The following is a 16,960-nucleotide window of genomic DNA, read 5'->3' as shown; positions in this document are numbered from 1 at the left end:
GAATCCGACCCCGGGGGTGGGCCCCCACGGTGGCCTGGTCCGCGATCGGGGCCCACCGATCTGTGGGCGGGCCTGTGCCATGGGGGCACTTCTTCCTTCCGAGCTGGCCCCTGTGGGGCTCCGCCATGGCTGGCGTGGAGAACAGAACCCCCCGCACATGCGTGAGATCACGCCGGCGGTTCCACGCATGCGTGAGATCACACCGGCTCTTTGGCACATGCGTGAACTCGCGCAGTCCTTTTGGCGCCGGCTGGAGCAGCGCCAGCCCCTCTGGCATCCACCTAGCCCCCGAGACAGGTGAGAATTCCTCACCTTGGGGGCCGGTTGACGCCGGAGTCATTGGCGCCGGTTTTTCCGCCGGCGTGGGGACTTAGTCCCCGGAAATGAGAAGCCCGGCCGATAAGTTTCGTAAATTTGTTAGAAAAGGATGGCTTTGAAACTATGGTTCCCAAAGCTTTTCACACTGGTAGCTTTACTTTGCCTCCTTTTGAGTATGTTATAGACTAATTGATAGAGATAGATCGCTATGATTAGTTGACTCCATTATTGTAACATGCGACTGCCAGGATAGTAGAAGATAAACGAGATTGATCTCCTGCCTTCAAATTATTACCATATGCTGCCTTTGGTCCATGTTCATCCACTTCCCATTTTCCCTCCCGCCCTCTACCCTGACTTCGCTGAAAATTGATTTGACGTATGAGCTGACAGAGCCCAGTTCCTCTTGGCAAACACAAGTACAAATCCTCAGGCCTCAATCTTCTAGTGTGCATGGCCAATGCACTGATTATCATGTGTTCATTTGTAATTGTAGAATTCAAGCCACATTGTGTCAAAGTAGTGCCAATAAACATTGAGGACCTACAGTCGATTAAAAATGTTTGCATAAACAGCTTTCAGGAATGAACAAACACACCACAATGGCATAATTAAAATGCATTTGTGCGTTCCTTATTACTGGAGTGTTTAATAAAAGTGAAAAAAAAGAAAAACTAAAATGAACGTTATTTATTTTTAATAGTTGATGCAGCAGCAAGCAACAATAATGGCATCAGTTGCCCAGGGAGGTTACCTGAACCCAATGGCAGCGTTCGCAGCAGCACAGATGCAGCAGATGGCAGCCTTGAATATGAATGGACTGGCAGCTACACCTATGACACCAACATCAGGTATGTCTGGCAGTGTTTCCACTTGATGAGAATCAGGCTTCTATCATATTGTTCAAAGTGTATCAGTAGCCACATTTGGACAAATATTTATATATAATGTAATGTTGTTCTCCTTTTCTGAAAGATTTTACTTATGTTGGGATGCAGTTTCAGAGGAGACAGCAGTCCGCTGGGGGGAGGGGGGCAGGTTGGTGGGGGGCTGCAAGCGATACTGCATGCCAAGTTAAGTTTTTGAACTGTCTACCTTGATACTGCCATCAGGCAATGAAAATCCTCACAACTAAGTCCAATCTTCACAGGCAAGCTCAAATCCACCCTCACCTGAGAGCTAGTGGCATGCATTTCTTCCAGCAGAATATTATTGAATATTGAACGTGAGCCAGACCCCTGGCTGATTTATTCCCTTCTAAGCCTTTGATGCACTCAAACCAATCTATAGCGAACCCACGCCAACCTTGCTGAGATCAACAAACTCAGCACAGCCCAGGGATCTCTGTAAGGAATAAAACGTACACTTTATAGCATGTGCCATAATTGGTGTTACAATAAAGCTGCAGATATTGAAAGCACCAAGCTAAGCCACTTCCAAAAAGAATGTAAGATGAAATTCTCTGTTGATTTCTCCAGAGGGTTAACAATCTCATCCATGTCATCAGGAAATTCATTGTGCAGAAGTATAAGGTAAAGCTGCGGGAGGAATCACTTCAGCGTATGTTCTTTGGTTTCTCCATACAAGTGTAAATCATTCTGTAAAAATCTTTTCCCATGAATGTTAGGTTAGATCTTGGCTTTGAGCAATAGTATTAAAATGCGTGATATTGAGTTTTACTTGAGTTTTACATCTCTTCTGAAGTCAGTGGAAATAAGTCGTTATCATTGTAAATTCAAAATTTCTGCATAGCCTGAGCATTGGTGCCGACAGTATAGATAGTTTGGTTATTTGGGGGATAGGTTGGAGGTGATTGCATTTTTCAGTCAATGCGCCACTGCTGAGTGACATTGAAGCAGAGACTAGTGATGCAGGAACACCAAATCTCCCTTTCTTCTTCACCAATGCTACAGGTTTATACTGGGCCATTACTGCAAGAGTTCTGCTTCCCACTACTCATAGATTATCAATGTAAAGCGTCTTAACCATTACCAACCTCCTTATATAAACCTTCTCCCCTCCCCCACTTTCCCCATCTTGATGATGAACAGATCTTTTATGTAAAGACAGCGCTCACTTGATTTTGTATTATTGTATTTATTATGGCAATCTTTACCTCATGACATCCTGCATGCAGGAATTGCAATTTGGAGACAATTTATTTTGTCTTAGAGTTGTTTGCGGATTATTTCCAATTTTCTTTTTTAGAAACCCATAGAGGGAAATGTTGTTTTATTGCACTACAGACACAAATTGCACAGTACGACAGAAATCAATAATCTGACATTATTCCACAAAATTATTGGGAAACAAAAACCAATACTGACTCCTCTGATGCCAGTGGGTAAGTGTATTGCTGGATATGCCACTAAGTCATATCACTGAAGGAGGAGCAAGCTTCAGTTCCCCTGCTAATATTGAGGTAGCTGATCTCAGTGGAAGCAGCATTTGGCGTGCTACAGTTGACCTTGGAACCCTTGAACCAGCTAGGATTCCAATTCAGAGAACTCTGTTTAACGGATGCAGACAGCAGGTGAGAACAGAATCATGTTTCACAGTGACACATTTCCAGGTCAAATAGCCAACCGTTATTGCCATCACATGAGGAATGAATGGTTACTTGAACGAGGGTTGCCAGCTCCATGCAACTTGACAACAAAAGTCAAAATGGAGGCCGAGCAATAAAACATTCGGGACAAAAAAGCAAAGCCTGAACGCAATTAATTTTGTAATATATTCAAGGGAAGTTGTGACTCTGCCTGAGAGAAATATTGGATGCTGAAGAATCTGATACTTTTTGTTATTTGCACTGCATTGAACTTTTGCCAAATTTTTCTTTAACCATCTGCTAATTGAGTACTCTGTCAGTCAGTTGGAAAGCAACTCATTTCAGAGACACAATCATTCTTGGCTTCACGCAGGATGTTATTAAAGTCCTTTTGACGACAGACGAGTTGGCATCAACTATGATTGCGTTAAGCACAGAGCACATTTTGTGATAATTAAGACTCATGCATGCTGTAAAAGTGCAGACAGAATAGAAGCAAAAATAAGTACTAGTTTGGAGACATTTAAATAATGTAAGTGACTACTTGAAAGCCTCCTTAGTCATTAGCAAGCTCTTCTTCAAGTAGGGCAATTATCTTTGTAGGTCAAATTTTTAAGATTATTTACTTTTAAACCACCAAGCTTCACCCTGAATCTCTCTGCAAGATATTCTCTCTCCATTCCTTCCTTAGCCCCTGCCCTCAGCAACTCCTTGTTTCCAACAATTTTAATCTCTATTTTGGTGACCTTTGTCTTTCCTCTGCTAAATTAATTTCCCTCCTATATCCCTAAGCCTCCTTTCATATAAACTCTCCTGCCTGTAATCATGGTCATCTCCTTTGACCTTGCAGTCTCCAATGGCATCTGTACTGCCACTTGCCTACATTATAACAATGGCTATGATTTGAAATTTGCTGGTGGTGAAATATTTTAGGAAGGCCTAAGGAGGTGCACAGTGTTATATAAATGCAAATTGTGTGCGTTTAGAGGTTAAATCACTCACAAAACCATGCCTGATAACTGTTGGCATCTCCCACCATTAATATACCTTTTCTTCCGATCACACTTTATTCTACACCTGCCCTTGGTATAGCCAACCATCAATATATTTAGCTAGACCAGAAGAAGCACTATTGGGCCTGCTTCTGTCATAATTACTTCCCTTATCAACTTCGGGAGTAAAATTAACTTCCAGCTTCTTTTATCCACTATCACCCTTCTCCTTAAATTGTGTCCTCTGCCACCTTCATCACCAATGACAATTGCAAGAACCTTTTTTTGGTCACAATAATGGTGCTGGATTCTCCGCTCCCCGACACCGAAATCGTGTTCGGCAACGGGGCGGAGAATCCATTTTGGCCCTGAAATCGGGAGCGGCGCCGGTTTCTTAATTCTCCACCCCTTGAAAATTGGCATACACGTGGAGTACGCTGCGCCGAGTATCCACCGCCTCAGGTCGTTGCCTGAGGCCCGCCCCACGATGCTCCGTTGCCGACCGGCCGAATTCCCGACAGCGTGGGTTACGTTCTTCCCTGCCGTGCCATTAAACCTGTGAGACACTCTCCCTCATCAAGTTCCCTCTCATTTTCTTTGCAAACTCATTTCATTCATGAGACCCATCCCCTGCTTGTAGAATCCCTTCAGTGCAGAAGGAGGCCATTCGGCCCAACGAGTCTGCACTGACCATCCGAAAGATCACCCTACCCATGTCCATTCCCCTGTTCATCCCGCCCTATCCCATAACCCGATTACCTAACCTACACACCCCTGGACACAAGGGAGCAATTTAGCATGGCCAATCCACCTAACCCGCACATTTTTGGACTGTGGGAGGAAACCGGAGCACCCGGAGGAAACCCATGTGACACAGGGAGAACGTACTAACTCCACACAGTTACCCAAAGCTGTAATTGAACCGGGGTCCCTGATGCTGTGAGGCAGCAGTGCTAACCACTGTGCCACCGTGACACCATGCTGACATCAACTCATTCACCATAAACTGATGACTCTCCAATTTGCCTTTCAGGTTCCCATGTTACCTATATTGTAATGGCTACCTCTGCTTTGATACTGTCCCTTCGCATTCCAAACGTAATGGCCGGGATGCTCCAATCCTGCAGCCAGGTTCTGACGCTGATGTGAAAAGCGACGCCACCACTCCAGCGTCAACGGTCCCCGATAATCAGGAATGCTCCCCTTCCTAGGGGGCATCTCCAGCCGGCGCAGAATGGCCGTTGCGAGTTCGCACAAGCGTGCTACGGCCGGCGTGATTCCGTGCATGCACATGTGTTCCCGTCTCTGCGCCGGCCCCCGAGCAATGAGGCGGAGCCCTACAAGGGCCCGGCGTGGAGGAACATAAGCCCCCACGGAACCAGCCCGCCCACCGATCGGTAGGCCACGATCGCGGGCCAGGTCACCGTAGAGGCCCCCCCTGGTGTCAGATCCCCTCGCCCCCCCCTCCAGGATGGCCTCCGCAGACACACCTTCCAGGCCCCGCCGTGTGGGACCTGAGTAACCCACGCCAGTGGGACTCGGCCTAACCCGGTGGGCACTCGGCCCTTCGAGGCCCAGAGAATCGCCAGGGGGGTCGCTTTCAACGTCCCCCAACCGGTGCAGCAGCGATCGCGCGGGCGCCCGAAAATCGGCACCGGGAAATCGGCAAGCCGGCGTCGGCGCGGCGTGATTCACGCGCCCCCCCCCCCCACCCCGGGGATTCTCCAGTCCGGCGCCGGGTCGGAGAATCCCAGCCAATCACTTTCCTCCTTGAAATCCCACTCTCACATTTTTCTGTTCCTTGAAAACTCCCTTTCCTCTCCAAATCCCATCAGCATGTCAGTTCCTCCCAAATTTGTGAAAGTCATTCCAGAAACTTTCTGTTTGCATCTCTGGAATTAGGTTTATTCCCCTGTTGAAGTGAGAGTGATTACCCTTGACATCAAGGTGATATTTGACTGAGTGTGGCATCAATGAGCCCGAGCAAAACTGGAGTCAATGGGAATCAGGGGAAAACTCTCCACTAGTTGGAGTCATACCGAGCACAAAGGAAGATGGTTATGGTTGTTGGAAATCAGTCCCAGGACATTGCTGCAAGAATTCCTCAAGGTATTATCCTAGACTCAACCATCTTCAGCCATTTCATTAATGACCTTCCCTCCATCATCAGATCAGAAGTGAAGATATTTGCTGATGATTGCATAATATTCAGCACCATGCATGACTCCTCACATACTGACACAGTCCGTGCTGATACATAACAAGAACTGGACAATGTTCAGGTTTGAGCTGATGAGTGGCCAATTATATTCATACCACACAAGTGCCAGGCAATTACCATGTACAACAAGACAGAATCTAACCGTCTCCCCTTGACATCCAATGGCATTACCATTGCTGAATCCTCCACTGTCAACATCCTGGGGGTTACCATTGACCAGAAATGAAACTGGATTAACCATATAAATACTGTGGCTACAAGAGCAGCTCAGAGGCCAGAGTCCTGCAGTGAGTAACTCACCTCCTGACTCCCCAAAACGTCTCCACCATCCACCAGGCACAAGTCAGGAGTGTGATGGAATAGTCTCCACTTGCCTGGCTGGATGCAGCGTCAGCAGCACTCAAGAAGTTTCACACCATCCAGAATAAAGCAGCCTGCTTGATTGGCACCCCATCCACCACCTTCACCATTCACTCCTTCCACCACTGACACACAGTAGCAGCAGTGTATACCATATACAGGATACACTGCAACAACTCGCCAAGGCTCCTCCATCAGCAACATTTACTACCTAGAAGGATAACCATCCCTGCAAGTTCTCCCCTGTGACATACGCTATTCTGACTTGGAACTATATTGCCATTCCCTCACTGTTTCTGGGTCAAAATCCTGGAATTCCTAATGGAACTGTTACTGTACCAACATTACATGACCTGCTGCAGTTGAAGAAGGCGGCTCACCACCATCTTCTCAATTGAAATTAGGGATGAGTGCTGAATTTGGTACATTTGAGTGCTATCGTGAGAGTTTGGAGACTGAGGGAGTACAAGGCTTCATTTTTATCTAAAGTATAGTCATTCTTTTATTTAGTTAATTAACTTAAAAGTTGCTGTTTGGTTTAGAAGAAGGTGAATTTTCAATCAGCTTTAAACAAAGGTTCTACTTGTAGGTACTTGCAGCTGGAGCTTGTTAATTAGTTAATTGGATTAGGCCAGTTTTCAGAGGCTAGATTCACAGTATAAAAGTGATCCCCTACAGTGCAGACTTTGTTTGCACTGAGTGCTGAATTTGGTGCATTTGAGTGCTATCGTGAGAGTTTGGTGACTGAGGGAGTGCTGAATTTGGTGCATTTGAGTGCTATCGTGAGAGTTTGGTGACTGAGGGAGTGCTGAATTTGATGCATTTGAGTGCGATCGTGAGAGTTTGGTGACTGAGGGAGTTAGGTGAGGACGGAGTAAGGTGCTCCTTTCATTTTGTTTCCTACATTTCCGCAAAGAGCGAGAAGGGAGCCAGGAGTTTACAGAGAGTGCAGCTGACTGGGAGCAGAGTCGGAGGGCGGTGGTCCAGTTGGTCCACAGGGCAGCTATATTCTGTAAGGTAAGAGGGGATGGAGGCTAGGCCAGTTGCATGCTCCTCCTGTAGGATGTGGGTGGTGAGGGATACCACCGGTGTCCCCGCTGACTGTACCTGCGGGAAGTGCACCCAACTCCAGCTCCTCAAAGACCGTGTTAGGGAACTGGAGCTGAAGCTGGATGAACTCCAGATCATCCGTGTGGTAATACCAGGTATTGCAGTACCTGAGAGGTGATGCCCATTGGTTAGACCGAGGAGTCTACCATTGGCCAACATACGTAGCTCCACCCTGAGAGGCGGGGTAAAAGAACCCATGCCATCCCAGCAGCCTTCACTTTCTGTATCGAAGCTGCTGGGTACAGTTCTAGCTGATTAAAGCCGATTAGTATGACTCTCCTTGTCTCACGAGTAATTGATTGTGCATCAATCCGGGAGGCAGAGGGGGTGATAGAGAAGAGTTACAGGGAGGTAACCACACCCAAGTTACAGGACAAGAGTAGCTGGGTTACAGTCAGGGGAAGGAAAACAAACAGGCAGACAGTGTAGGGATCCCTCGTGGCCGTTCCCCTTCAAAACAAGTATATCGTTTTGGATGCTGTTGGGGGGGATGACCTACCGAGGGAAGGCCCTAGCGGCCAGGTCTCTGGCACTGAGTCTGGCTCTGGGGCTCAGAAGGGAATGGGGGCGAATAGAAAAGCAATAGTAGTAGGAGATTCAATGGTTAGGGGAATAGATGGAAGATTCTGTGGTCGCGAGCGAGACTCCCGGAAGGTATGTTGCCTCCCGGGTGCCAGTGCCAGGGATGTCTCGGATCGTATCTTCAGGATCCTTAAGGAGAACAGCCAGAAGTCGTGGTGCACATTGGTACCAACGACGTAGGTAGGAAAAGGGGTGTGGAGGTAATAAACGAGTTTAGGGAGTTAGGCTGGAAGTTAAAAGCCAGGACAGACAGAGTTGTCATCTCTGGTTTGTTGCCGGTGCCACGTGATAGCGAGGCTAGGAATAGGGAGAGAGTGCAGCTGAACACGTGGCTGCAGGAATGGTGTAGGAGGGAGGGCTTCAGGTATTTGGATAATTGGAGCGCATTCTGGGGAAGGTGGGACCTGTACAAGCAGGACGGGTTGCATCTGAACCAGAGGGGCACCAATATCCTGGGAGGGAGGTTTTCTAGTACTCTTCGGGAGGGTTTAAACTAATTTGGCTGAGGAATGGGAACCGGATTTGTAGTCCAGCAACTAAGCCAGCCGATATTCAGGACGCCAAAGTGTGTAGTGAGGCAGTGGGGAAGGGAACACTGACAAAGGAGAGTACTTGCAGGCACGGAGATGGGTTGAAGTGTGTATACTTCAACGCAAGAAGCATCAGGAATAAGGTGGGTGAACTTAAGGCATGGATCGGTACTTGGGACTATGATGTGGTGGCCATCACGGAAACTTGGATAGAAGAGGGGCAGAAATGGTTGTTGGAGGTCCCTGGTTATAGATGTTTCAATAAGATTAGGGAGGGTGGTAAAAGAGGTGGGGGGTGGCATTGTTAATTAGAGATAGTATAACAGCTGCAGAAAGGCAGTTCGAGGAGTATCTGCCTACTGAGGTAGTATGGGTTGAAGTCAGAAATAGGAAAGGAGCAGTCACCTTGTTAGGAGTTTTCTATAGGCCCCCCAATAGTAGCAGAGATGTGGAGGAACAGATTGGGAAACAGATTTTGGAAAGGTGCAGAAGTCACAGGGTAGTGGTCATGGGTGACTTTAACTTCCCTAACATTGAGTGGAAACTCTTTAGATCAAATCGTTTGGATGCGGTGGTGTTTGTGCAGTGTGTCCAGGAAGCTTTTCTAACACAGTATGTAGATTGTCCGACCAGAGGGGAGGCAATATTAGATTTGGTACTTGGTAATGAACCAGGGCAAGTTACAGATTTGTTAGTGGGGGAGCATTTTGGAGATAGTGACCACAATTCTGTGACTTTCACTTCAGTAATGGAGAGGGATAGGTGCGTGCAACAGCGCAAGGTTTACAATTGGGGGAAGGGTAAATACGATGTTGTCAGACAAGAATTGAAGTGCATAAGTTGGGAACATAGGCTGTTAGGGAAGGACACAAGTGAAATGTGGAACTTGTTCAAGGAACAGGTACTACATGTCCTTGATATGTATGTCCCTGTCAAGCAGGGAAGAGATGGTCGAGTGAGTGAACCATGGTTGACAAGAGAGGTTGAATGTCTTGTTGAGAGGAAAAAGGAGACTTATGTAAGGCTGAGGAAACAAGGTTCAGACAGGGCGCTGGAGGGATACAAGATAGCCAGGAGGGAACTGAAGAAAGGGATTAGGAGAGCTAAGAGAGGGCATGAACAATCTTTGGCGGGTAGGATCAAGGAAAACCCCAAGGCCTTTTACACATATGTGAGAAATATGAGAATGACTAGAGCGAGGGTAGGTCCGATCAAGGACAGTAGCGGGAGATTGTGTCTTGGGTATGAAGAGATAGGAGAGGTCGTGAACGAGTACTTTTCTTCTGTATTTACAAATGAGAGGGGCCATATTGTTGGAGAGGACAGTCTGAAACAGACTGGTAAGCTTGCAGAAATATTTGTTAGGAAGGAAGATGTGTTGGGCATTTTGAAAAACTTGAGGATAGACACATCCCCCGGGCCTGACGGGATATATCCAAGGATTCTATGGGAAGCAAGAGATGAAATTGCAGAGCCGTTGGCAATGATCTTTTCGTCCTGACTGTCAACAGGGGTGGTACCAGGGGATTGGAGAGTGGCGAATGTCGTGCCCCTGTTCAAAAAAGGGTCTCGGGATAACCCTGGGAATTACAGGCCAGTTAGTCTTACTTCGGTGGTAGGCAAAGTAATGGAAAGGGTACTGAAGGATAGGGTTTCTGAGCATCTGGAAAGACACTGCTTGATTAGGAATAGTCAGCACGGATTTGTGAGGGGTTGGTCTTGCCTTACAAATCTTATTGAATTCTTTGAGGAGGTGACCAAGCATGTGGATGAAGGTAAAGCAGTGGATGTAGTGTACATAGATTTTAGTAAGGCATTTGATAAGGTTCCCCATGGTAGGCTTCTGCAGAAAGTAAGGAGGCATGGGATAGTGCGAAATTTGGCCAGTTGGATAACAAACTGGCTAACCGATAGAAGTCAGAGAGTGGTGGTGGATGGCAAATATTCAGCCTGGATCCCAGTTACCAGTGGCGTACCGCAGGGATCAGTTCTGGGTCCTCTGCTGTTTGTGATTTTCATTAATGACTTGGATGAGGGAGTTGAAGGGTGGGTTAGTAAATTTGCAGATGATACGAAGATTGGTGGAGTTGTGGATAGTGAGAAGGGCTGTTGTCGGCTGCAAAGAGACATAGATAGGATGCAGAGCTGGGCTGAGAAGTGGCAGATGGAGTTTAACCCTGAAAAGTGTGAGGTTGTCCATTTTGGAAGGACAAATATGAATGCGGAATACAGGGTTAATGGTAGAGTTCTTGGCAATGTGGAGGAGCAGAGAGATCTTGGGGTCTATGTTCATACATCTTTGAAAGCTGCCACTCAAGTGGATAGAGCTGTGAATAAGGCCTATGGTGTGCTAGCGTTCGTTAACAGAGGGATTGAATTTAAGAGCCGTGAGGTGATGATGCAGCTGTACAAAAGTTTGGTAAGGCCACATTTGGAGTACTGTGTACAGTTCTGGTCGCCTCATTTTAGGAAGGATGTGGAAGCTTTGGAAAAGGTGCAAAGGAGATTTACCAGGATGTTGCCTGGAATGGAGAGCAGGTCTTACGAGGAAAGGTTGAGGGTGCTGGGCCTTTTCTCATTAGAACGAAGAAGGATGAGGGGCGACTTGATAGATGATCAGGGGAATAGATAGATAGATAGATAGAGTAGACAGTCGGAGACTTTTCCCCGGGTGGAACAAACCATTACAAGGGGACATTATTTTAAGGTGAATGGTGGAAGATATAGGGGGGATGTCAGAGATAGGTTCTTTACCCAGAGAGTAGTGGGGGCATGGAATGCACTGCCTGTGGAAGTAGTTGAGTCGGAAACATTAGGGACCTACAAGCAGCTATTGGATAGGTACATGGATTACGGTAGAATGATATAGTGTAGATTAATTTGTTCTTAAGGGCAGCACGGTAGCATTGTGGATAGCACAATTGCTTCACAGCTCCAGGGTCCCAGGTTCGATTCCGGCTTGGGTCACTGTCTGTGCGGAGTCTGCAGATGTGTGTGCGTGGGTTTCCTCCGGGTGCTCCGGTTTCCTCCCACAGTCCAAAGATGTGCAGGTTAGGTGGATTGGCCATGATAAATTGCCCTTAGTGTCCAAAATTGCCCTTAGTGTTGGGCGGAGGTGTTGACCTTGGGTAGGGTGCTCTTTCCAAGAGCCGGTGCAGACTCAACGGGCCGAATGGCCTCCTTCTGCACTGTAAATTCTATGAAAATCTATGATTAATCTAGGACAAAGGTTCGGCACAACATCGTGGGCCGTAGGGCCTGTTCTGTGCTGTATTTTTCTATGTTCTATGTTCTAAATGTTGGCCCAGTCAACGATGCCCACAATCATTTGAAACAAGAAGAAAAAAATGTATAGCAGTAGGATGGCACTATCCAAAGACACGCTGGCCGTGTGACCATGGTGTACTACCTACTCTCGAGTTTCTCAAACTCGCAACAACTTTTGACGTAGTTGATCGCCTCTTTTACTTTCAATACCATGCGTTCATTTTCTGGCTCTATGGGACCGCCCACCTTTGGTTACACATCTACATGCTCAAATGTCGCCTAAGCATCTCCAGTGATGACCTTCCTGCTTTTACATTATTTCACTGGATTCCTCCTCATTCTCAACCCACTCCTCTTCCCATTGACCCTTTGTGACATCATCTACAAACGTGGAGTCAATTCAGTGCATGGGTTGACGATACCAGCCCTGCACCTTTTTTATAAATTCATTAACTTTACATTTACATTATGCTAGGCAAGCATTTGTTGCCCATCTCTAATTGCCCTTGAGATGGTAGTGGTGAGCTGACTTTTTGAACTGCTGCAGTCCATGTGGTGTAGGTACACCCACTGTGCCATTAGGGAGGACATTCCACAATTTTGACAGGATGATACGTGGCTTGGAAGGGAACTTTCAAGTTGTGGTGTTCCCGTGTATCTGCTGCACTTGTCCTTCCAGATGGTATCGGTCGTGGGTTTGGAAGGGGATGCCTAAGAAGGCTTAATGAGATCCTGCAGTGCATGTTGAGATGCTGCCACTGTGCGTCGGTAGTGGAGGGAGTGAAGGTGGTGGATGAGGTTTGAATGAAGCGGTTGCTTTCTCCTGTATAGTGTCAAGCTTCTTGGAGCAGCACTCATCTAGCCTCTCCACACTCCAATCCATTTGTGATTCAGTCTGCTTGTCCAGCATTCAGTCTTAGATAAGATGTCATTTTTCCAGCTAAACTTAGTATATTTGCTACAAACAGCTGTTCTAACCACCAGCTTCACCCCCCCCACCCTCTCGTAGCCGCTGTCTCAGGGTAAACCAGACTGTTTTCAACTACTGCATTTTATTAGGCCTGATTTAAGCTTTTAACCCCATAGCTTTTCCATTTCAAAGACCACCTACTTCCACTATATAATACTGCCATCTCAGCCCACCTGAAACCCTCATCTTGCCTTTGTCACTATGAACCACATTAAAATTGTAAAAACTTACATTGTTGCATGTTTGATCATGCTGTGTCTAATGCACATGCTGAAAGAAGATCTGAGTTTGTGGAGTTCCCATTTGCTTATACTAATATCTCCTTTACACTGGTCTCTACATTCCAGCATATGCTAGTAAAATTCTTCGGAAATTTCAAGAATACTTTGTTCCTTGGTGAATGAAAGTCACAATAGTTCAGCCCAGGGCCTTGGTTTCAGCAAAAAAATAAGGGGGAGACAAAGGGAGACTATGCAAGAATCTTTAATTTCTGATTTGATGCATCAGTTCCTAGTACTAAGTAATTGCTAATATATCTGATGATCCTTAAGTAGTTGAGAAAAGAAAAGGAGAGAGAAGCAGAGCACTTGGGATCGTTACACGGTCTGAAGGTTTGGAAGGTCTAATGCAGGTAGGGAATATACAGTGAATGGTAGAACCCTCAAGAGTATTGAAAGTCAAAGAGATCTAGGAGTACAGGTCCACAGGTCATTGAAAGGGGCAACACAGGTGGAGAAGGTAGTCAAGAAGGCATACGGCATGCTTGCCTTCATTGGCCGGGGCATTGAGTATAAGAATTGGCAAGTCATGTTGCAGCTGTATAGAACCTTAGTTAGGCCACACTTGGAGTTTAGTGTTCAATTCTGGTCGCCACACTACCAGAAGGATGTGGAGGCTTTAGAGAGGGTGCAGAAGAGATTTACCAGAATGTTGCCTGGTATGGAGGGCATTAGCTATGAGGAGCGATTGAATAAACTCGGTTTGTTCTCACTGGAACGAAGTAGGTTGAGGGGAGACCTGATAGAGGTATACAAAATTATGAGGGGCATAGACAGAGTGGATAGTCAGAGGCTTTTCCCCAGGGTAGAGGGGTCAATTACTAGGGGGCATAGGTTTAAGGTGAGAGGGGCAAGGTTTAGAGTAGATGTACGAGGCAAGTTTTTTACGCAGAGGGTAGTGGGTGCCTGGAACTCGCTACCGGAGGAGGTAGTGGAAGCAGGGACGATAGGGGCATTTAAGGGGCATCTTGACAAATATATGAATAGGATGGGAATAGAAGGATACGGACCCAGGAAGTGTAGAAGATTGTAGTTTAGTCGGGCAGCATGGTCGGCACGGGCTTGGAGGGCCGAAGGGCCTGTTCCTGTGCTGTACATTTCTTTGTTCTTTGTTGTTCTTTGAACAAACTGGAATGTTTTTCCAATTATCAGAAGCAATTCCCACAAGGATTCAGCAGAGGAAGAAGTCTGTTCTGAAGGGTCTTCACCTATAATGGTAACCTATTTGTTCCTCCTCCAGGTGCTGACTGACCTGATAATTACTTCCGGCATTTTCATTTTTGGGAAATAACGCAGGCAAATTGTCCTTGTTGGCTGTAATTATATTGCACTGAGGTGGGCTTACAGCCTGCCTGAGGTTCCCGATGCCAACACCGGTGGATTTTCCTGAGTCAGTTCATTCAAATACCGGTAGGTAGCCTTTCAGTGTCAGGGAGCCCACAAACTCTTTTGGATGAAGATGAAGGAAAGTCACCGCTGAAGTCTAGACGCCTGTGCCAACAGACCACAGTTAATTGCTCCTCGGCAACAAAAGAAACAAGTTGTATATTGTAGCCAGGGTGACCAACTCTCACAGAGAAAATTAAGGGGTAGCCTGCTATAGGGCTTCATATGAGCAGCAGGGGATGTGTGAGGGGGTGTGAGTGATGCCTGGGTTGCTACAGATAAAGCACAGGCACCAAATGTAAAGGTCCAAATTACAGGACCACTTTTTCCAGCAGCAGAGGGGTCAATAACCAGGGTATATAGACTTAAGGTAAGAGATAGAGAAATCTTTTCACCCAGAGGGTGGTGGGTGTCTGAAACTGTCGCAACATTTAAGAAGTATTGAGCTGCTATAGCCTCCAGGGCTACGGGCCAAGCTTTGGAAAATGGGATCAGTGCAATCAGATCTTTGTTGACCAGCATGAACACGATAAGACACAATGGCCTCATTCAGTGCTGTAAATGTCTATGAGTATATGAACCTAAGGACAAACAGTGTCATGGCACCATACAGCACGGGACACGGGACAGTGGATTCAGGTCCATGATGATCCCATCAAGTAATGGACGGTTGGTCACCCTGATTGTAGCGCACTGACTGAGTGCCATTTCTCACCCTCTGTTATCTTTAAAGGTGTGGATACCATGACTGAAGCAAAGTACATCAGAAGATGCATTTTCCTTTCCTTTTTTTTTAGAAAATATTTTATTAAGGCATTCATAATTTTAACACTCTTAAACAGAAAAATCCAACAAAGACAAAAAACCCACAATAAAATAGCCCCCCCCCCGCCCCCCAAACACAGACCCCAACCAAAATGGTCCATATAAACACTCTGTCTCACAGCCCCCCATTTGTTGGTTTTCCTATCCTTGTTCATCACTTCTATGCCTCCCCCTTTTCCCCCCTACCCCCCATTTCACCCCCCCCCCCTTGCTGACAGACTAATTTTCCTTAAAGAAGTGTAATGAATGGCTGCAACTTCCAGGCAAACCCTTGTAATGAACCCCATAAGGCAAATTTGATTTTCTCTAAGCTGAGAATCCCCACCATGTCGCTTACCCATACCCCCGAGTTTGGGGGCTCCGAGTCCCTCCATCCCAGCAGAATCCGTCTCCGGGCCACCAGGGAAGCAAAGGCCAAAATGTCAGCCTCTCTCCCCCCCTGGGCTCCCGGATCTTCCGACACTCCGAATATTGCCACCCCTGGACGCGGAGTCACCCTCCCTAGCAGGACCTCAGACATGACAACCGAAAATCCCTGCCAAAAGCCCCTCAACCTCAAACACACCCAGAACGTGTGCACATGACTTGCCCACACCGCTCACACCTGTCCTCAACAAAAAACCTGCTCATCTGGACTACAGTCATATGAGCCCTGTGGACCATCTTGAATTCAATCAGGTTGAGCCTGGCACACGACGAGGATGTGTTCACTCTCCGCAGGGCCTTCTCCCATAACCCAACCTCCAATCCCCTCCAATCTCTTCTTCCTACTTCGTCTTCATCTCCCCTATTGGAACTCCTTCCCAAGCCACCAGCTCCTTATATACTTCTGAGACCATCCTCTCCCCAACTCCTGTTTTTGGCATCACCTTGTCCTGTTGCCCCTTTTGTGGGAGGCGCGGAATGTTCGAGAGCTGATTCCGAACAAAATCCCGTACTTGCTGGTATCGGAACCTGTTCCCTCCTGGCAACTCAAACTCCTCCTCTAGCTCCTCCAAACGCAGAAAGCCCTCCTCAATAAAAAGATCTCCAAATCTCTTGATCCCTGCCCGCTGCCACTTCATTATGCACTCCCCCCCCACTCCCCCCCCCCCCCCCCCCCCCCCCCCCGGAGTGAACCGATGGTTGTCACAGATCGGTGCCCACACTGACACCACCTCCAACCCCATGTGCCGCCTCCACTGTCCCCATACCCTCAGGGCTGCCACTACCACCGGGCTTGTGGAGTACCAAGCCAGCAAGAACGGTAGAGGTGCCGACAACAAAGCCCTCAAGGCCGTACCCTTACAAGATGCCCGCTCCCACACCAACCCCTCGCCCACTACCCACTTCCTGACCATCGATATATTAACCGGCCAGTAGTAATTGATAAAGTTTGGAAGAGCCAGCCTCCCCTCCCCACGCCGCTGCTCCAGCAGAACCTTCCTTATATTTGGGCTTTTCCGGCCCAAATATAATCCGAAATCACCGCATTTATCTTCCTGAAAAACGGCTTCGGGATAAAAATTGGGAGGCACTGAAATATAAACTGCCATCTCGGGAGGACTGTCATTTTCACAGTCTGTACGCTCTC

General features: G+C 47.2%; 1 protein-coding gene across 23 annotated transcripts in view; it reads left to right on the top strand.

The window, feature by feature from the left end:
* celf4 (CUGBP, Elav-like family member 4) overlaps nucleotides 1-16,960 on the top strand; it is a 1,524,235-nt gene that overhangs the window by 1,354,962 nt on the left and 152,313 nt on the right. For all 23 annotated transcript variants that reach the window (XR_011940282.1, XM_072497251.1, XM_072497244.1 and 20 more), the window contains one exon: nucleotides 1,022-1,169. Coding sequence is in view for 22 of the 23 variants with exons in the window: in XM_072497251.1 (XP_072353352.1) it covers nucleotides 1,022-1,169 (148 nt within the window). In the remaining variant the exon portion in view is untranslated. The remainder of the gene's footprint in view (nucleotides 1-1,021; nucleotides 1,170-16,960) is intronic.

Source organism: Scyliorhinus torazame, chromosome 3 (assembly GCF_047496885.1).
Source record: "Scyliorhinus torazame isolate Kashiwa2021f chromosome 3, sScyTor2.1, whole genome shotgun sequence".
NCBI lineage: Eukaryota > Metazoa > Chordata > Chondrichthyes > Carcharhiniformes > Scyliorhinidae > Scyliorhinus > Scyliorhinus torazame.
This window is presented reverse-complemented; position numbering and strand designations above follow the sequence as displayed.